The sequence below is a fragment of the Hibiscus syriacus genome, unplaced genomic scaffold (genome assembly GCF_006381635.1).
Source record: "Hibiscus syriacus cultivar Baekdansim isolate YM2019G1 unplaced genomic scaffold, ASM638163v2 tig00111582_pilon, whole genome shotgun sequence".
Taxonomy (NCBI): Eukaryota; Viridiplantae; Streptophyta; class Magnoliopsida; order Malvales; family Malvaceae; genus Hibiscus; species Hibiscus syriacus.
In genome coordinates, this window is record NW_024063126.1 from 7,478,104 (window position 1) to 7,500,165 (window position 22,062).

General features: G+C 35.1%; 1 protein-coding gene and 1 long non-coding RNA gene across 8 annotated transcripts; both read left to right on the forward strand.

Annotated features, from left to right (window-relative positions):
• Window positions 1–7,317: 7,317 nt before the first annotated feature.
• On the forward strand, window positions 7,318–8,371 carry LOC120165332. Its single transcript, XR_005519802.1, has 2 exons — window positions 7,318–7,770; window positions 8,086–8,371. It is a non-coding gene; the product is annotated as an uncharacterized LOC120165332 (long non-coding RNA).
• A 1,837-nt stretch (window positions 8,372–10,208) lies between these two features.
• LOC120165523 (protein TIFY 4B-like) lies at window positions 10,209–21,744 on the forward strand. Of its 7 annotated transcripts, none has more exons than XM_039175028.1 (9): window positions 10,211–10,428; window positions 10,531–10,673; window positions 10,776–10,972; window positions 11,791–11,905; window positions 11,994–12,102; window positions 12,375–12,440; window positions 20,498–20,555; window positions 20,647–20,856; window positions 21,397–21,744. In XM_039175028.1, exons 1-8 carry the CDS (start codon window positions 10,311–10,313, stop codon window positions 20,846–20,848), a joined length of 1,008 nt encoding a protein of 335 aa, XP_039030959.1. In that variant the 5' UTR covers window positions 10,211–10,310; the 3' UTR covers window positions 20,849–20,856; window positions 21,397–21,744. The 7 variants fall into 7 exon arrangements, with proteins under 7 accessions (XP_039030965.1, XP_039030963.1, XP_039030964.1 ...); XM_039175029.1 differs by having other exon boundaries at window positions 11,815–11,905; XM_039175030.1 differs by having other exon boundaries at window positions 10,212–10,428; window positions 10,809–10,972.
• Window positions 21,745–22,062: the final 318 nt, after the last annotated feature.

Genomic DNA, 22,062 nt, shown 5'->3' on the forward strand with positions numbered 1-22,062 from the left:
GATGTTGACTAACAGAGTTATAAGATAGTAGTATATTAAAGTTAAGGATTAGAAGATGATTTCAGGGTAAGCTAATTATGTATGGTGTGGATTGAGATATGGTTATGTATTTTAATCATTGGAATGAAAAGTAATAAAGGAGGCAAGGCATAATACTGTATATGAATGAGAGTATGGGTTCGATAAGTGAATTACATTGGGTTGATTTCAACTAAAATGATGTTTATGATTAATTTGATCAGGGCTTACGCCCTAGATTGAAAAGTTGTTACTAATTAGCTGTAATGGCATGGATGTTAGAGTTATAAGCTTTGAAGGAAAGATAAAGTAAGTTAATCAAATGAGATATGAATCTGGATGTGGTTGTGTATGTTGATCATATAGATATTATATAGGCAAGGGATAAATATTTATGTGTTTTAAATAAGTTTTGATGGAAGAAATACAACAAGATACGATAAGAATGAGGTTCTGTATAAGTGAAGTTGATTAGTAAGTTATAAAGATTAATAAAGATTGGTAATCATATATGGTTTAGTGATAGGAAAGAGTATGTGAACATGAAGAAAGATATGATTGGTGTATAAGAAGATTTTGATTTAAGAGGAAATGAAAGATGAAGTTTAAAGAATCAGATGTGATAAAGGTTATGTGAGATATAGATTATAAGTTTAACTAGAAGTAAGAAAGATATATCGGTGATATGAGAAATTGTTAGTTATGCAAGTGTATGTTTAATCAGTTATGATGAATTTAAGGTTATGTTTCTTGGTCAAGTGGATGTAGTCAGAGAAATGAGAAGATTTATATGTATTAAGGAAGTTTTGGAGTCAGTCAAGTAAGGATGAATAAAAGTTTGGTTATTCTTGCAAGACAATTGAAGATTGATAAGGAATTTGATTGATTTATGAGTTTGAGTAATAAGAATTATGTATTGTCTATTTGATAAGTGACATGATAGAGATATAAAGTAAAAAGGTAGTCGAATAATTTAAATGATAAGAACCAAGTTATTAATGATGATACAAAGATTTAGTTCAGAAGCAGCAAGAGAATGTTAGAAGATATGTTCTTCTCAGGATGTGCAGTGAAAATTCGAGGACGAATTTTTAAAAGAAGGGGAGATTTATAACATCCCAAACTATGGGTTAGTGACCAAATTATAAAGTTTCAGAATTTGGTGACTAAAGTAGAAGAATGGATTAGTTCAATGATTTATTTGAAGTATTTCCTAAAAGTTGTTAGTAATTATTAAAGGAACTAAAGGGTAAATGGTCGGGGAGTGTAGGAAACCAAAAACAATTTCCAAATTCTCTTTCCTCCTTTCTCTTTGTGCGTGAAGCTCCAGCTCAAAGTGTTTCTTAATTAGTTGGTTATTTGTTGAATAAAAGTTGGGTTATTTCTTAGGTGATACTTAAGCTTAAGGAAAGCTTAAGTTATCTTAAAATCAAAAGATAAATGAGTTAGGGAAGATTAAAGATTTGGAGTTCTTGAGTGAATTTTCGAATGGAGTTGATAAGTTGAACTTGAAGTAAATTTGACTTGTCATTAGCTTAATTAGAAGTATTAAGTGTTAGAATTGGATTTGAAACATGTGAAATAGGTATGATTCTTGAGTTCCTAACGAGGAGAGATATTAAGGTTAAAGATGAGATAAATGAATATTATGAGTTTAAGTATGTATATGTAAGTTAGGAATATGAAGGGGTTGAAATATGAAGGATTTAATCCAAAAAGAATGAATTTCGGGTTCAAAAAGAGTATTCGGGCAGAGTGCATCGATGCATATTCATAGTGCACCGATGCATCAAGGTTAAAACCCAGAATTGTTTGAAGGTGTATCGATGCACATGTAGTGCATCGATGCACTCTTTTAAAATAAAAACATCGAATGCAATTAGTATCGATGCATAAGGCATGCATCGATGCTCCCAGTAATAATACAACATCGAATGCATTTTATGCACGATGCATTAGTAGTGCATTGATGCATACCTTCATTAAAGATGAAATTGCTCTCTTAGTCTAAAGAGTGAACCATTAGAATATATTAGTTATAATACGATAAAATCCATGTGTGATTATGTAGATACTAAAAGTAAGCTTGTTCCGAAGAATCGAAGGATTAGAATCTAATCAAGCAAGCTAAGGTGAGTGCACATTATATATGAGGTTCAATGGAAAATAAGACTTGCGATAGTCTATTTCCAATAGTGAAAATCATGAATTCATAGAAGTATGTGTTTGTTATGATTTTTATGTGTGCATAGTATATGTGTTTATCGATATGAATATGGTAAGTAAAGGGATAAATGGTGAGGATAAATAATAATAATAAGGATAATGAAATGATAGATATATGTGAATATATGTATTGATGTGTTTTTGTATGTATTGTAAGATTATATGTTTATGTGATAACATGATAAGATGACAATGATTTACATGTCATATGAACACCTGAGAAATGTTATGAGCTATATGAAAGAGAAAGTATATGTGATACATGAGGGTGAATCCTATATTTATATGAATATGAACTCATATGAGAATTGACATGAACTACGTGATTACATGTATATGTGAATGAACCATGAGCTTATATGAATATATATATGGTTACATGAATATGTAAAGGATATAAAGATAATGCCCATGTTATGTGTCATGAGAGCTAAGGGTATAGTTGGCATGCCAAGAGTCGAGGGTTTACCTATGTTCTACGGAACATATGGACAATTTTACCTATGTCTTTCGAAACATATGTACAATATACCTATGTTCTAAGGAACATATGGACAATTTACCTAGGTTCTTTGGGACCTATGGACAGTTGTCGAGGTTCTTTATGACCTCTGAATAGTTATCGGGGTCTTTGTGACCTCTGGATAGGTCCTTCGGGACATTTTATGAGCTGTGGTGACATTATAGTGCTGCACAACCTCAATAGACTCACATATCTACAGTTCTCACAGGTGCACATGGGCTAATAAGAGATAACATTGAATGTAATGTATGTGATGTATATATGTGTTTTGTGATATGAATTATATGATATGATATATGTTAATGATTATTGTATATGCTATAAGATATATGATATGAACTTAATTGATCATATAAACAAGAGAATAGAAATATGAAAGGTGCATAGTAGGAATTATTATGTATATGGGTGTGATGATTGTATGTGATATGTTAGTAGAAATTGTTCAAGCATGATTACGAGTTGGAGTTTTATTATATGTTTTATGCCTCACTAAGTCATCGACTTAGAGTGTGATTGTTTCACACGTAGGTTCGAGAAGAATATAGAGAACAATGTGGAGCAAGACAGGTCAATATCTCCTTTACAAAGTTTAGATAAGAAAATATATGTATTTGGCATGTAAATAAAGATTTGAATTCGATATACTCGAATTAGTTTTGTAAAATCATATGATACTAATTTATGTAAATTAGTCAATTGTATTTAGTAAAAGTTTTAAAATTATTCATTATTTTTTTATAGTAAAAGTTTTTAAAAATCAATGTGATACCTCGGACTTGTATTCGGGTCGGGTACGGGTTGGGGGTGTTACATTTGTAACTATGGATACTTTGATATGTGAATGGTATATGTGATTTTGATGAAAATTCCCATTATTAATGCATCGAGAGTCATAGGTGTAATTGGCATGACATGAGGTGGAGTAACAGCTGCATTGAGTACATAGTCGATGTGATTTTGGACTATTGTATGCAACTATGGTGAATACATGGTTGATGTGATTTTGGACTATGATATTTCTTATATGTGGTACTTGATACTGTGTTTTATAGTATCTGTACATCTGTCTGGCACATAAAGTGCAATTTGTTCATACTCGACTGACTCACATACCTTGCATTCTCATTGATTACATTGGGGTGTGATTTGAAATAAAATGAAAATGTACATGTTTGATTGATTTGATTGAAAGTAAAGTTTTCATCGAGAAATATGGTTTAACGTTGAATGCCTTATATATGAAATTCTGAATCACATAAATTTTATATGATGTTTTCACATTATGATACATATGTTATATTTTGTTACATATATGTTTTATTAAATTGTTTACCTATATTATATTAGTATTATAATGCTTCACTAAGTATATATTTAGTGTGTGACGTTTTCACGTGTACGTAAAGATATGGATTCAGAGTAAGGAGCTAGGCTCAGCATCAACTTTTTTTAGGATCAGATCAACTCTCTAGTAATATTATGCCATCTTTTGATTTTTTTACTTTCTAGTTGGCATGTATATTTTATATTTGGTGATGCCTTGTTATGATATGATAACAAATAGTTATATATATGTGGTTTAGTAAGTAACATACCAAATGAGTATGTTAAAATCTAGTTTATAGAAGATGATACTTAATAAAATTACTAGTTATAAAATAGTTAGTTATTTTGTATTTTAGTATATTGAATTTTAATAGCTAAAGAGATGAATTTCTGTTTAAGCAGTTCGGTTTATTATATTAAACATTATTGAACTACTACGTTGTTGCCTGAAACCAAAATTGATTTGGATGTCAAAAATAGTATATTATGGTTTTACGCAATTAAGAGAATGTTTTATTTTATTTTTGAAATAGATGAAATTTTAAAAGAAACAAAATTTTATTATTTTTCGAATGGGAAGTGTTTTAAATGTTTTATGTGACATCTTTGACTTGTATTCAGTAACGTATACGAGAAATGTGTGTTACATTTATTAGTATCAGATCTACAGGTTTAGCTGATTCTAGATCTAAACTAAGTCTTTTTTGAATTGAAAAGTGTGTACATGTCATTAGGATGTCAATATTCTTGATCTTGTGTTTGTGTGATTTGATTGATATTGCCCCTTACTAACGTAATTTGAATGTGTGTGTTAGTACCAAATGTCGAAAATGGAAGGTTCCCGTCAGTCGACTGATTAAGAGCTTCATAATAAAGCTAATAGTGGGAGCAATGAGGTTAATAACAATCCTTGTACTCAATTTGATCGTGGTGAAGCACTGTCATAACAAGGAATGCTTGTGCAGGATCAAGGAAAATTCTTTCAAACTTTGGACGCTATTCTCCTCCAGCTTCTCGAGTGTCGATTGCTAAAGAACTGAAAAATCTTGGAGCTCCTAAGTTCAAAGGTGAATCAGATAAAGGTACGGTTGCCGTAGATCTTTGGTTAAACTATGTGAAGATTATGTTGGATGGTTTCCATTGCATTGATGCAGAGAAAATAGATAGAGATGTGTCACTGCTCCGACGTCAGGCTCGTATATGGTGGACAAATGCTACGATGCATGCTCCTCTAGAACAAGTGACATGTCAGTTCTTTCAAGAAGAATTTAAAAACAAGTACATTGGAGATCATATTATTCGAGATATGAAAAAAAAATTCCTCAATTTGAAGCAGGGAAACCACACTATTTATGAACATGAGTAACGTTTCCCCTAACATCCCAACGATGAGAGGGAATCAATTTGACTTAAAAATTAATTCGAGAAGAGATGGTGAAATTTAGGTTTGAAAATAATTTGATTTTGGAGTAGCCGTCAACCTTTGGGTTAGGTAGGTCGAATACTTAAAAAATCTTTTTAATGAATTTAAAAAAATCATTAAAAGACAAAAAACGATCTACATTTTACCAAAGATTCATTTTTCAATAATTTGAGAGTCGATTACACATGGAGAAGTAAAAACACCCCCACAACACCCAACTTGGTATTTAATACGTTATATAAATTATTAATATGCTAGCTTGGAGTAGCCGTCAACCTTGATAAATTACATGATATTTAATGAAGAAATTAATAATAATGAAAATACGTTATATAAATTATAAGATACACATGCATAACTAATACAATATGGATATATAGTACAAAACGTGCTTAATATATATAACATGTTACAAACTTGAAAAATGCATACTGTACTTATGCACATAATATATATATATAATATGCTAGCTAACCCTATTCCCATATGTAATGGGGTAAGGGGAGGTAGGGTAGTAGGCTGCCCTCAACTCCAGGTTGAGAGCAACTTCCGTGAAAGACCTTCGTTATGAATTGCCCTCAGTGAGACTCGATCACACGACCACAAGGTTAAAAACCTTACGCTCTATCAACTGAGCTAGACGAGCAATTCATTTTTATATATATAATATGAATGAATGTTTATAAGGGATATATATATATAAAATAAATATAAAAGATATAAAATGCTTTCATTATATACATTTAAAAACACGCTCTATTTGTTTTGGTAATAAATTATAATCTATATTTATAGTGTAATATTTACACATATTTATATATGAGCTATAATGTGAACATATATAAATGAGGCAGTTTAAAAAAGCAAATCACGTCAAATAAGTTATAGTGGGAAGTCAAATGGATCATGACATGAATTAAGGAAACAAACATTTAAAAGGAAGGCAAAAATCATGCATAAATTTAAAGACCAAATATGTGCTGTGAAGAGTAAATGCCATAATATTAAATAATAAGGGAGGAAATAAAAAAGAATTAGAAACTAATATATTCAATATAAAAATTCTCCATTGAAACAAGCAACAAGGGTGGTGACTGAAATAAAAGAACCAGAAAATAAATGGCATAAGTTAAAGGACTGAAATTAAAGCGCATAAAATAAAAGGGAAAAATAAAAAAATACGTAAATTTAAAGTGCTGGAATATAAAGGACTAAAACAAAATGAAGAAAAGTATAATGCACAAATTAAAAGGAGCAGATAATTAAATAACAGACTAAAAAAGTGAAATAAAAAATGTTAGAGGAATTTTTACATTTAACCCGGACCGTATATAATACAAGTCATACCTTGGGATGGGTCGTCACAAGGTCGTATAATAATTCGTACATAAAATCAAAAAGTTAGTGGTTAATGCTTAGAAGTTAGAAAAGTTAGTTGTTAGAAATTAGTAAAGTATGTATCATAATAATGCGGATCACACCTCGGATCGGGTCACTGCAAGATTGGATCGAATATTATAATAAAACTAAGGCTAAGTTAGTGACCAAATTGAAAAAAATACAAACAAAGAGCTGAAATTAAAACAAATAAGGAAAAATAAGCTAAATCAGTAACTAAAGTGAAAGTATTGCAAATATAATGCCAAATATCAAACAAATAAAAAATATAGGAAAATCAGTGACCATTTTGTAAAACCTCGGCAATACTATAGGGGCCTCAGCATAAATTACTCTTTTTCTAATATATATCCATACTTTTTTTTTTCTATTTTTGGTAAAATTTAAAACCCTAGCCAAATTCCCTGTTTTACATCTTTTGTTTTCTCTCTACTCTCTCAACATTCTCTCTCGTCGGTCGACCCTTCCAAGGCCAAAAAGGGAAGCCGACTACCATAAATCGGTGGCCACCCAACTCCGATCAACCTCCAGGCGCCTCCTCCTTCCAACTAGCCCTAAATCGACAACCAAAAATAAAAAAAAGAACCAACATCCCCTCCTAAAAACATCTCGACCGAACCAATAAAAAAAACCAACACCGTCGTACATTAGCAGTATTTTACCCGTCGGCCACCACTGACGTTAAACCAACCCCAAAAAAAAAAGCTTTCACCTTTAACCTTAAACCTAAACCCAAAATACCCCTAAACCGATCATAGACCACAAAAGACCGAAAAGTCCCAACCTTTGGACTTTCCAGCTACCCTAACCACCTAAAGGCAGAGCCTTTCTCCCTCCGGCGACCCCGACCAAGGTAAAAAAACTCATTCTTTCATATTTTTTCTTTAGCCTTTCTATTTCGACAAATAAGGGAAAAGGGGTGTATGGAAAAGGCAAAAAATTACCTTGAAATATTGATTGTATTTGCTTTTGAGCCAGATATTTTTATTGAAGATTCGAATGGTTACACGACGCTCTCTTTCTTCTTCTTTTTTTACTTTTTTTCGTTGGGTTTTTATACACTTGGATTTACATAAAAGAGTAAAAAGATTTTTTGCTTTTTAGTTTTGATCTTTCTTTTGTTGTATGGTTGAGAGGAGAGGGGACATGACCTTCATTTTCCCGTTAGATCTGCTTGCAATGGTTCATCCCACGATCAGGGCTCGTCGAGGCATCCGCCCAACAACCGTACGGGGGCGATTTTTCGCTGATGCTGTCGGGATATGGGTGATGCACGCGCGTGGGCTGATCCGAGGACGCGACGACTCTGGTCATTAGGGATGGAAACCCTAGCAGCTTGTTTGGGCACATGGGCCTGAATTTGGGCTTGCTGATCAGGCTTGCTTTGAGTTGTATTGGAACTGCACATGTAACTAGATATTAAGGCTTTTATTTATGTTTCATATTTATATCCATTACATTACTATTACTATTACATACACACGACATAATGTTTTGAACCGAAACATGCAATGTTAATTATAATCTAATAATGTTATAACTTAATAATGATAATAATACATGAAATATTAATTATGATCTAACAATGATAATAACATGCATTATTGATGATAATCTAATAATAAGAAATAATAATCACACAACTATGGCATCAAAGCCAACACATAATATTAATATGATAATACCATAATAATGTTATAACACTGCAACGTAAATAATATTATAATAGTGTAATAGAATATAAATCGACCTTAACAAATGACAACTAACATAATGACGTATTTGTAACTAGTAATTATTAATAATACACATGATCTGAAAAGAAAAAAAATATACGGGTTTTGGATGAAATTAGGTGTATATAATGAGTGAGTTCAATAAACTGAGTCATTTTGCAACATTGTTGATCCCTGATGAAAAGGCTCAATGTGATTGGTTTGTTGAAGGATTACGATCGAGGATAAAGGAGTTCGATGTGATTGAGCTCAATAAACGAGCCAAAGCAATTGAACGAGTCCAGACAAAGAAGATGACAGAAAAAAGAATGCAGTCAACAAAGAGATCGGGAGCATCTTCAGCTTCGTTTTATCGAAGCGAGGCAGAGGTTCAGGTTCTTGATATCAGAATAGATTCGAATCTATTGCATCTAATTATAAAGAAGTTAAAGCTATGAAAGCCAAACATACTCAGACTGTTAGGAAAATCATCGCAAGGTCAGCTCTGACCTTGTGAAGTGTGCGCTAAAAATCACCTAGGGGTGTGTCGAGCTATCACAGGAGTTTGTGTTTTGATGTGGAAAGACTGACCACTTCATTAGAGATTGTCCTATGATGATTGGAGGATTAGTTTAAACTGAGATATATTGTTGTTTCACAAAGAGATAAAGGAAAAACAAAAGCAAAAGGATAGTTAGAATCTGCTTCTCAATCTGAATTTCATACACCAGCTAAAGTATATAATATGAAGACTGATGAAGATATGGATAACCCAGAAATCATTGCAGATACGTTTTATCTTTATGATAAACATGTATTTGTTTTGATTGATCCTGGTTCTACACATTCATACATAACCACTAAGTTGATTAAAGAAAGAGGGATTCAATTAGAACCAATCTCCAGTGATATTGTAACAACTAACACTTTAGGCAGAGTGTTAGGATGAGTCGTATTTGTAGAGATTGCCCATTAAAGATTCAAGGAATTGAGTTTCCAAAAAAATTAATGGAATTACCTTTTGAAGAATTTGAGCTAATCTCGGGCATGGATTGGTTGTCCCCGAATCATGCCATTATAGATTATCGTTTGAAGGGGTTAATTCTGAGAGACTTAAAAGGTTCTGAAATCATAGTTATTGGTGAAAGTTTAAATCCACTGTCAAATGTGATCTTAGCGGTATTGCAAGGTTGTCAAGCTTTCTTAGGTAATGTGGTGAATACTCAAGCTTCGAAAGTTAGATTGGAAGATATTCCAATTGTTTAGGAATATCTAGATGTATTTTCAAATGAGTTAATGGGTTTACCACTAGACCAAGAGGTAGAATTTAAAATAGAGGTGTTACCGGGTACTGTGCCTATCTCGATGGCATTGTATTGGCGATTACGTGTCGTCACGGGGTGGCAATAACTTCATTTAAAATTGAAGAAAAATAAATAAATTAGAAAAGCCCGCCATACCTAACCTAAAAAGCTTCTATCAATTTTCATACCAAAAAAGCCCCTGGATCTGTTACCAAATTACGAAATTAGTAATCTCAGAAATCATTGCAGAGTGTAAAAGGGAAATCCAATCCCTCACTTATCAAAAAAAGAAAAAGAAAAAAAGAAGGAAATCCAATCCCTCACCTTACTCCATTTCATCGATCTATCTCACCGAAACTTGGAAACCGGACGACATGTCAACCGGAGAAACGGTCTGCCGGTCGCCTCTTTACAAGCCTATCAGCCAACTCACCGAGGATGATATTTCCCAGGTCACTCGCGACGATTGCCGCTGTTACCTCAAAGAGAAAGGTTTCGCTCTCTTTGCATCTTTTGTTTTTGTTTGAAAGCAAAACTGTGTGAATGTTTTGTTTCTAATTTTTGAAGATCCTTTTTGTTTTTCTTTGCTTGTAGGGATGCGGAGACCGTCGTGGAACAAATCGCAGGCGCTTCAGCAGGTCATCTCACTGAAAACTCTTCTTGAAACGACGTCGGATTCGGAAGCTGCCGAAGCTTCCAAGAAACTTTACATTCCCTTCCCCGAAAACCCTCCTCGTGTGCGTGGAATAATTATTATTTATTTTCGAATATTTTTTCCATTTTTTTTCAAGGCATGGAAAGTAGTAGTAACACATATTTTAGAATCTTTTCTGTTTTAGTCAAACCAGTTGAATCAAATAAGATCTTCACAGTTCGTCTCTGATTCAACCGTTCTACCGGATGAAACGACGCATCGTAGCGGGATCTCAGTTCCGGTATCCATCCCTCGTATCCGTCCAGATCCCTCGAAATTCAAATTTTCCGGCGAAAATTCAGTTCGAACCGCCGTATCTGGAAATGACTCTGTTTCTCCAAGGTCGTTTGTTAATTTTGCAACTGTTTTCTAATAACCCTAGTTTTGCATGGAATACAAGCATTTGACATGATCTGAGTTCTGTGAGTGTGAGGTCCTTGAGTTTACTTATCTTTAGGAAATTTTATCCAAGTATAATGTTGGTCAAGCTGTACGTGATTGGCTGTTGCTAGAGTCAACGGTTTAAAATTATGGTTTCAATGTGAATGGAATGAGAATTTGACCGTGTGCATGAGCCTTGAATATCTATGTGGTATCTTTCATTTCCGGATTTTTTGCTTGTAATTATTATAAAATATTTTGGTCAAAAATGACGGCATTCCAATAATAAGTATATTTCCCTTTACTATATAGACTTACAATCTGGACGATCCTACGAGTTTTTCAAATAGTTATGCAATAAAGTTCTAACCATTTAAATTGGTGGTATTTGATTAGATGGTTCCAGATCGGCATATTTGTGTCGCAAGTGGCATGGGATGCATATGTGGATGTATGCTGGCTTTAAACATGAGATAAATGATGTGGTGTCAACCTAACTGTTGATTTATTTAGTTTGTCAAGGGTCATAACTGTGTCATTGTAGTGTTATGCATTGGTCTTATCATTAAAATGAAATGACATGGTATTTAGATATTAAAGAAATGTGAAGTTCCAACCGAGTTTTCCACTGCTTTGATTGCTTCACTAGCATCTTGCATTCTAATTAGATCACTTGGTTGGGGTTGGGAGTTTCTTGTTCTATCTCAGGCTAGAATGCATTGGAGTACTTCCAAATTAATTGCTTTTCCATAGTTGATATAACCAATTGAGGTTCTTAGACTGAAAAATTCTCAATGGTCCAGATCTGTGAGTATAGCAAAAGAGCCAGCTGGACAGATGACAATTTTTTATTGTGGAGAAGTGAATGTCTATGATAATATTCCTGGCTTCAAGGTCATATACGTTCCAGTTTTCTCAATAATTCAGACATCATTATCAGTATCCCAGTATATAATCAAATTGTTTTACAATGGTTTTGCAGGCCGAAGCAATCTTGCAGTTTGCAGCAAGCCAGGTCCTATTTCCTCAGGAAACTCTAGTTGATCAAAGGACTACACCATTTTCCTTTCCATGCCATTTACAGGCTGCAGGTATAAAAATAAGCCCGTGGTACACTGAGCCTCTTTCCTTCTCTGCTGAGTGCCATATGTAGTTTGTGACCCAAAGTGGTAAAAAGGAGATATAATAATACTTACTTTTTTTCTTGGACAAACCTGTTTTAGTTCACAATGAACCATGTTATAAGCTAATGTAACTATCACATGTTATATACTAGGATGATTTCAAGTTGCAACTGAGAATGGGTACGATATAGTGCCCGGATATAGCAGAATCATTCCCGCTGTTTTCATTTTCTTTGCAGTGAAGGTGGCAGAAAACTGTCAATTTCCTCAAGAAGATAGCAATGTATCTTGTGATGACAGCCTTGGTAAATGCTTCCTTCTAATTATCTCATAAAATCTCTCATTTTCCTTTAATGGGTGGGAATGTTGATGTCTGCTTCTTGAAAATTTCTATCCCCTTTACATATGTGCTTAGCAGTTAGCACCTCTCTATGAGTAAAGGTTTGACATTATGGATAAGCCTCATGTCATTTTTTGGCCAGAAGTATTCACTGGATGCATATTTTTTGGTCTTGTTTAGATTTTAACATCTAGGTTAGAACTTGTCTTTTCAACATTAAGCCATTGAACAATACACTCTTTATCTTTTTTTTTTATAAGATTTGAAGGCCTCATTAAAAACCTCCTTCATGATTAATGAAGCTTGTATAGAAGCTCCTTAATCAGCGGAAGGAGGAAAGGAGTGCCTTATATTTCATTATAGAAAATAATAATTACAACCATGGAAAATAAATCCAAATAACCCTTAAAACAACAAGCAAACCCCAACTTAACAGGAACCAAAAACCAATATGAAAATACCAACAACATAAAAATCATCCTAAACCAGCCTTTGCTAAAGCATTAGCATCCATGTTAGCTGTCCTTGCAACCCATCTAACAACCCCCCCCCCCCCCCCAAAATTCTAAGACTATCAACTATGTCTGTAACAATAAAACCATATACAACTGGACATGAATCAACATCATTGATCCAGTCTACTGCAACCCTGCTATCACTCTTAACAATCAGCCTATCTTTGAACCTCCCTTGAAAAGAGGCAAAGAAAGAAATGCCCCTTTGAATAGCTTTAAGTTCCTTCAAAGTCGGAGGTCTCGAACCAGCAGGCTCCTGAAAAGAACCTAGGATTACACCAGAATGATCCCTCAAAAGACCTCCAAGACCTGATTTCTTCCAATCACTGCTAATGGCTTCATCCACATTTAATTTAATGAAACCCATGGGGGGAGGTGACCAAGGGATTATAGAAGACTTTACGAAATTATAGGTCGAATAAGAATCCCCTAAAGAAGGATCAGAAATCAACTAGTCCTTAGGGATAGAAATATCCTTATGCTTAGCTAGGAACCAAGAAGCAAGCCTAACTCTTGTTAAGAAGAACAACTTTGTCAGATCAAGCTTCCCTCCTTCAAAAACAATAGAATTTCTGGTTTTCCAAATGATCCAAATAACAGCCCCAGGAATGAAATTCCAAATCGCAGAATTAGATTTCAACTCGTCCCACGCTTGCATCTGCAGAAAAAACAGAACTGAACCTCCAGAATTTTAGAAATTTGTTCCATATAGACCACGACACTGAACAATTAAAGAATAAATGTGAGGAAGTTTCTTCAACCATTATGCAAAGAGGGCATGAAACATCCTCAATACCTTGAACACCTCTTTTAACCAATTCGGATTTAACAACTAATTTATGGAGAACAACTTGCCACACTAAAGTTTCAGCTCTAGGGGGAACCAATCCTCTCCAAACGATATTATTCCAGAAATGAGCAGCTTCTGAACCTGATGCACATCTCTTGACACAAGAACTTACTGTAAAAACACCATCCCCACTGCCTTTCCAAATCAACCCATCACTGGAATCATTAGACAGAGAAAAAGAAGAAATTATGCTCACTAGATTACACCATTGTTCAAGCTCCTAATCATTCAAGTTTCTTCTTACTTGGACATCCCAAATCCAACCCGATGAGAGAAATTCCCCAAACTCACAAAGCTTACCATATTTATTAGTAGAAAGGCAAAACAGTCTAGGGAACAAAATCTGGAACGAATAATCAGCAACCCAATTATCCTGCCAAAATCTAACATTCTTACCATTTCCAACATGAAAACTGCACAAACTACGAAACTTAGAACCAAAGGTGTCTTGCTTGTAATAGTTGTTAACCATTGTTCTCCATAACCAGGAAGATTTAGGTGGAACCTTGCTATCAAACAATAACTTTGTTGAATCAATGTTGTATTTGCTGCATATAAATTCCCTCCAAACACAACTTCTCTCATTTGCGAACCTCCAAGACTATTTCCCTATCAGTGCACTGTTCATACTCAACAAATTTCGGACTCCCAAGCCTCCCTCATTCTTTGGTCTGCAAACATCATCCCATTTAACCCAGTGTATCTTCTTAATACCAATTCTCCCTCCCCATAAAAAATTAGACAAAATTGAATTAAGAGACTTTAGGATTGAAGCTGGAATCTTTAACATAGACAAATAATACGTTGGCAGTGAGGATAGAACCGATTTGATTAAAATCAGTCTGCCTGCTAATGACAGAGTAGCAACCTTTCAACCGGCTAATTTAGTTTGAAAATTCTGCACCACTGGTTCCCAAATAACTGAGGCGTTCTTAGTAGCACCTAGTGGGAGGCCTAGATAGTTAGAGGGGAAGTTTCCGACTGTACAACCAATAGAGTTTGCCCAAGTCTTAACCTCCTCTTGGGAAGTGTTAAGCCCGAACAATCTACTTTTCTTCAGGTTTAATTGCAGCCCTGACATAACCTCAAATACCCTAAGCACCCTCTTCACATTCATAATTTGCGTCTTTGAAGCTCCACAAAAAATAATTAGGTCATCCGCAAACTGCAATTGTTTAAGATTAAAGGAACCTTCCCCCTTGCCAACAGTCATACCAGCAAATAATCCCTCAGAGACGGCCCTTTGGATTAATAAATTCAACAATTCCCCAACTGGATTAAATAACAAAGGTGAGAGTGAACATCCCTGTCTAAGACCCTTGGCCATTGGAAACTCCTCGGATGGAACCCCATTTACTAACACTGAAATCGAAGTTGTAGAAACACATCTCTTGATCCAACTTATCCAAGTAGAACCAAAACCCATCTTTTCCATCACCTTGAACAAAATAGGCCAGTCTACTGTATCATAAGCCTTTTTGAAATCAACTTTAAACACACAACCCTTAAGCCCTTTCTTCCTCCAATAATCAATACCCTCGTTAGCAATGAGAGAGCAATCCAAAATTTGTCGTCCGGGTACAAAAGCAAATTGTGTTGGGCTGATTATATCTCCTATACAACTTCTGAGCCTCCTGGAAAGACACTTAGATAAAATCTTATAAACTCCTCCTACTAGACTTATAGGTCTATAATCATCAAGGCTCCCAATGTTAGATCCCTTAGGAATAAGGGTGATAAAAGTGTGGTTAATGCCATCCTCCCAATCTTTCCCACATAGAATCTGTGAAAAAACTGCATAATATTTTCCTTAAGAACGGTCCAAAATCTTTTGAAAAATCCCAGGTTCAATCTGTCGGGCCCCGGAGCTTTATTACTATCGCAAGACTTTAGAGTCTCCCAAACCTCCTCCTCGGAAAATTCCTTCTCTAAAAGAATACTTTGTTCGGGGGAAATTCTAGGAAAAGCCAATCCAATTTCTTCAACTTCCAAAAAAGTTCGATCATTGAAAATTTTGAAAAAATGGTCTTTTACAGTGGATTTAATAACAGATGGATCATGAGTAATATTCCCATCAACTATTAAAGCATTCAATGCATTTCGTTTTCTTCTAACTGAAGCACAAGTATGAAAGAATCTTGTGTTTTGGTCCCCATCATTAATCCACTTCTTTTTAGAATTTTGAAACCAAATATGCTCCTCAATTCTGTGAAGTCTCCATAATTCTGATTTACATACCCTTATCTCCTCTGCAATCCCCTGAACCGAAACATCATTCAACTGCTGGGCCTCCTCCTCTAGCTTTTGAATTTTCTTCTCTAAATCTGAAATTGTTGCTCCTGGAAACTGGTTTTTCTTCCCTGCCCATTTTTTGATAGCTGCTTTTGAGTTCTTCAAAACACTTAGTATTCCAGTTTTCCTCCCAAGCATTTTACAGTCTGTGATAGTATGTCTGACCATATCCTCAAAACCATCTTCCTTCATCAAATAGTTAAACAATCTAAAAGGCTTTTTTCCCCAATCAACTCCTCCATCTTGTAACAAAATAACATTGTGGTCTGAAATGAATTTAGGGATAAGTGGCTGAGTTATCTCAGGAAAAGTAGCCAAAAACTGCCCATCCACCAAGAACCTATCCAATCTAACAAATGTTGGATCATCTTGGTTATTACACCAAGTGAACCTGCCCCCATTCAAAGGCAGATTAATTAACCCTGAAGACTGAATAAACTGAGAGAAAATCCTCATTGAAATCTGTTCTGAGCTCTGCCCACCTTCTCATCCTCACACAAGTACACATTAAAATCCCTTCCAACACAAATCGACAAATTCTGTCCAGAAATAAACACACTAAGTTCTTCAAAAAAAATTTCTTTTTCTTCCTCCACTGAAGGCCCATAAACATTTATGAGCACACTTTTGAATTGGTTCGATATGAATTTCCCCACAACAGCAATAAATCTTCTATTAATGATGTGATTTTCAATCTCAAACACATTGTCATACCAAAAACCAATAGTTGTAGATTCGATAACACCCTGGAAAATATTCAACCCATTCCTTCTCAAAAATGACCTTTGTATCTTCTCTGCTTTAGTTTCTTGTAGCCAAATAAAAGAAGGATATGTGCTAGAAACTAATCTCTGAATTGCTTTCTGTTTTTCTCTTTTTCCCAAGCCCCTTACATTCCATGAAATTATTGCTAATTTGTCCTTCATGAATAATAATTGAAAAACCTGACTTCCCTCCTATGGCAACTCAATTGTCCATATTCAAGCCTTTCTCTAATTTAATTATTCTTTCCAGAAAAGCCTCCTTCCCCTGTGTAAAAGAAACTCCCAGAATCTGACTAACTTGCCATGTAGCTAATGCTTCATCCAAAAGCTCCGAAAAACCTGAAGAAGATGCTGTACATATGCTAACATGATCTAAAGCTTCCCTTACCAATAATCTTTTTACCCTTCTCTTGCAACTACCAGAATTGGATTTTGACAATTGTCTATCCACAACACAGCCCTCTCTCTGTCCATCAATACTTCTAACATCAGCTTTACCAGCTAATTTTGTCTCCTCACTGCCTTGTATATTAAACTCTGATGGTTGAAAAATCTGTTGAGCTGACGTGCAGGACCGATCAATAACCTTCTTTGGATCTAGGCCATCCTTTGTATCACTAGTTCCCTTTTGTTTCTCCTCATGCCAATATTTCCTCTCTCTACTTCTTCTATAAACTCTTTTGTAACTGGCCATTTTCCTCCTCTCTAAAGGCTCACTTTTTGTAGATAACGAGCTTCTATGCATTACCATCAATCCACCTCTTAATTGGCTCTCCAATAAATCTGAATTAGGAACTATCAGCATAAAATTAGTTTTAGAAGCCTCAACATCTTCACTACTAGATGAATCTGAAATAAGGCTGGACCCCATACACTATTTTTTAACACTGCTAACCGTTACATTTCCCCTACTCTGCACCAATTTACCAAACTTGTTAATTGTATAAGCTGGCCCAGAAGGAATTATCTTAGAAACCTCCAACCCAGACAGTATATCATCATCGGATTGGGCTTCTAGCCCATCAGTCGAATTATTTGAATTCCTGATACCAAGACATGCAAAATCACCTACTTTGACATTCCCACCATTTTGAACTCCTGACAATCCTCTTTTAATGCCCATACCATGTTTTGTAAATCTTGGAAAGTGTAATTCCCCATCAGACTGTGCTGAGCTGAAAGAAACACCATCTTCGATCCACAAGTCAACCTTCTGTCTGGATATCTCTGCTGATTTGACTGAGCTTTCCTCATATTCTGACTTCTCCCCATCTTCACCTTCCTCAGACCTCAACTCACCAAACTGTTCCCCAGCTGTTCCGATCACCGGAGAAAATTTGAAAAAAGGTTTTGAATCTTCATAGACCAATCCAATTTTGATATTGACTCTATACGATCTACCATAGGATCCAAGAGTAATGAATTCTGGAACATCGAAAGGACTTGCAACTCTTATAAGAATCCTCGCAGACGTGAGATCATCCCTGTTCTTAGTGGAGTCATGGATTTCTACCATACTTCCCCATCTCCCTGCAACTCGTTCCAAAAAAGATTCATTCCAGCATAACAGAGGAACTCCAAATAACTCAGCCTGGCAAAAAGCCATTGGAACTCCTTCATTTAGTAAAAGGGCCAATCTATCAAACCAGGAGCCTATTTCATCTTTCTTCTTTGTCCATGCCTCCATCATCTCTTCATGAGATTTGAAAATGATAGCACAAGAATTTCGGATATAACTCCAACCAGCAATCTGTACTTCATAACCATTATCAATGAAAGCCTCCTCAACTGACTTAAAATCAAAAGAGAGCTTAATAATCCCCGTTAAGGATCTTTTGACCCAATTCGAACTCTCAGAAGGAATATGCATTTCCAGGACATTCTTCCTTGCTTTCTCCCTGTGACTCCCGTTAGAGGATAATTCCCTATACCCCAATACATTGTTCCTCGTATCATTGGTCAGTAAAGCATCTTTGTACGTTCTATCATCCCTAACACCCCTGCTGAAAAAATCTACATCTTTCGACTTTGAAGGTCCTGCTGTCGACGAATCTGGAGCCATCTTAACTGGACTAGTCTTAACCTCTTTTCTTGGACGAACATCTGTGTATTTTGCCACTCCAACAGTAATCCTTCTCCCATCTATCAGTGAACCATTTAACTTATCGATTGCACTCTTCAAGCCAGATTCCCTCTCAAACTGAACAAATGCGAAAGTGGAAAATCTATATTTTGGATTCCTAGTTTCTTTTGGGATGAAAACTCTCTCCACAGTTCCCTGAGATGAAAAAATGTCCCTTAGCTCATGGCGAGAAATTCTCATGCTAAGATTATCAACAAAAGCCTTCCAGACCTCGCCGGAATCTATTTTACCTTTCAACTTTTCTCTCTCCCCTTTTCTCTCTCCCATTCTCTCTCCCGTCATGACTTCTATTAGGATTAATCTCAAATATATTGATCTCCAATTTTTCCTATACTCTGCATCTTTATAAGTATTTGAACTACAGCAGATACAATTGTGATGCAAATCTTTGATTTAATGAATTATGATTGAACCAAACCTTATTTCTCCCTTGTATGTAATTCTCATGCTTATACTTCCTATCGTCTTCATAATGATGTTAATATACCAGAGCCAGACTCCAGGTGTAACCTAACAACACTTATAGAACCTCCAAACATATTCTACCTGTTGGATAACGTGCATCCTGGTCTGCTTCTGATAATATGAGAACTGCATTTATAGAACCTCCCGCCTCCCTCCTTCTCCGACAACCTGTAGGAAGAAAAAGGAAGGAAAAAAAGCTAGAAAAAGCATCTATCTATACATTGCTTCTCCGCTTGTGTAGATACTTCTGGTACTTGGCCTACAGCTTTTTGGTCAGCGTGATTATATCCTTTTTCTCGTGGTTGTTGATATGAAATAGTACATGATGTTTTTTATTAGGTGTTCTACCAGGATGGACTAGCTGACCTTTATTTTGAGCTATGATAATTTTGGTGACCTTGATAATATTTCAAGGGATATATGTGTATATGAGAACTGCTGTGGTAAAGAAAAACAAATGTCATTTGGCATGCATTTTATTAATATCTTTTGTTGTTTTTGCTGGCTAAAGTCGAAAGCCATTGATTACCTGGACTTGAGGTTTACTACCGTTTCATCTTATTAGCATTCTCTGAATATCACATTCTAATACTATATATGGCGGAACTGAAAAACCGGATTTTTACTTGTGTTTTTGTTTGTTTGGGAAATAACAGTCTCTGGCTCAACTCTGAACTTTTTTAATTCCAAAAGTTAAATCAGATTGCTTGATTTTTTTGGATTTGTTGATTTCTGTTTTAAATTTGTCTGCATACAAACATTATTGAAACTAATACACCATAGCCTATATGATTTATGGTCTTTAAGGTCGCTGATTGATCTTTCAGTGGATGAAAAGAAAACAATATAATATGGTTTTCACTAAATATGAAGATGATGGTGTCTTTATGCGATGATTATGTCTTTATGCGATGATATGTCTTTATGCGATGATTATGTCAATTTTCTGCCTTTATTCGCTTTAATTATGCTTTTCATGTGACTTGCTTCCTAAAGGTCCCATCAACAGGAATGCATTGGTGCAAAGATATCTTGAGAAAAAGAAAGACAGGTATCATTCAGGGAAAATATTTCCTACCTTATAATTAAATAAGCACCCAATCTTGTTCTCTGTTTGTTTCTCACATCCCTGTTAGGTAAAGGTTTAAGAACAAGAGAAAGTTGGCAACATCTTCATCTCGTTCCTTAGACGTCTACTCAAATCAAATGGGAGATAAGTTCTCAAATGAGCATGTGAAGGAAAGCGAATCGCATTCTTCTACACGAGCACGACCACCTCATGTCTCTTTGGTGAAACTACATGGGAAATCATCCCAAGATTGCCAGTCTCAGTACTCATCCTGATGCCAAAGGTGACAGTGACTTATCCCTTGCATTTCACGCCTTGTCTTTAACTCTTTATGCCATAATGGGATTTGAACGATAGAAATCCGGGGCAAACTTTTACACGTAAGAATATGATTATTACTGCTCTCCTCTGCACTGTATGATATGCAAATGCACTATCCGAATGCATATTAACTGAGTTTGAAAATTCCACCGCTGCTCAAATCTCACCATCATTCTACAATTTTCCCATGTTTATTAGCTAGTAGAAATTTCGGCAGCCCGATTGCTTGCTGCTTCTCTTGCCTGGAAAGTTATCCAGTTTTTATCATATCATAATCTTATCTGTTAGTTCAACATATTTCAATTGTCTGAAATAAAATGCATCATATTTATACAGTCGACCGGCACAATTTTAATGAACCAGTTTTGGTAGGCCAACAAGTCATCTCTTTTAATTCCATCATGTATAACTTTTTCCACTCTTTTTTTTTCATAATCGTTATACAAATTATCATGACATGGAAATTGAAATAAATAAACTTGATCCGATTGCCTTATTGCAGATAAATTCAAAGTACGATGTTGGATCAGCATTCGACATGAGATGATGAAAGAGTGCTGACTGTATAATCTTCATTGTAAGAATCCGTTGCATAATGTTAGACCTGTTGTATTAGTTGCGGCCATTATCATCAAGTTAAATGAGGAATTTAGTTCAGGTTCGAATCCCCTCTTTTCCAAATTAGAGAAAAAAGAGTGATCCTAGTGGAATCTTGAACCACTACCATATTAACTTTTATTATGGTTTGTTAGATGCGTGGCAACTGGGTGGTCGTAATTTGTAGGTAGCGTAGATTCCTTTTTGAATGATTTAGTAATGTTAATCTCTGGTTATAGATAAGGGCAAACTTCGAAAGGAAACACCAGCCGCGAGGCTAAGACCCACAAACACATGCTAATAGTGAATGTGATTATTAATCTTGTCAGTGATGTCATGTCCTATAGACAGCCACCACTTAGGCTCTAGCCTACATCAGCCTCGCACTCGCATCTTACTATGAACCGAATAATGACCTTTTATTTTAGGATAATACACGTTTATTATTTAAATTATTATTTTTATTCTATTTTGATATTTAAATTTTATTTTATTTTTTAAAATTATATCTAAAGTTTAATTTAGGTTTTAAATTGATATCTCATTGTTAAAAAATTAATATAACTGTTGA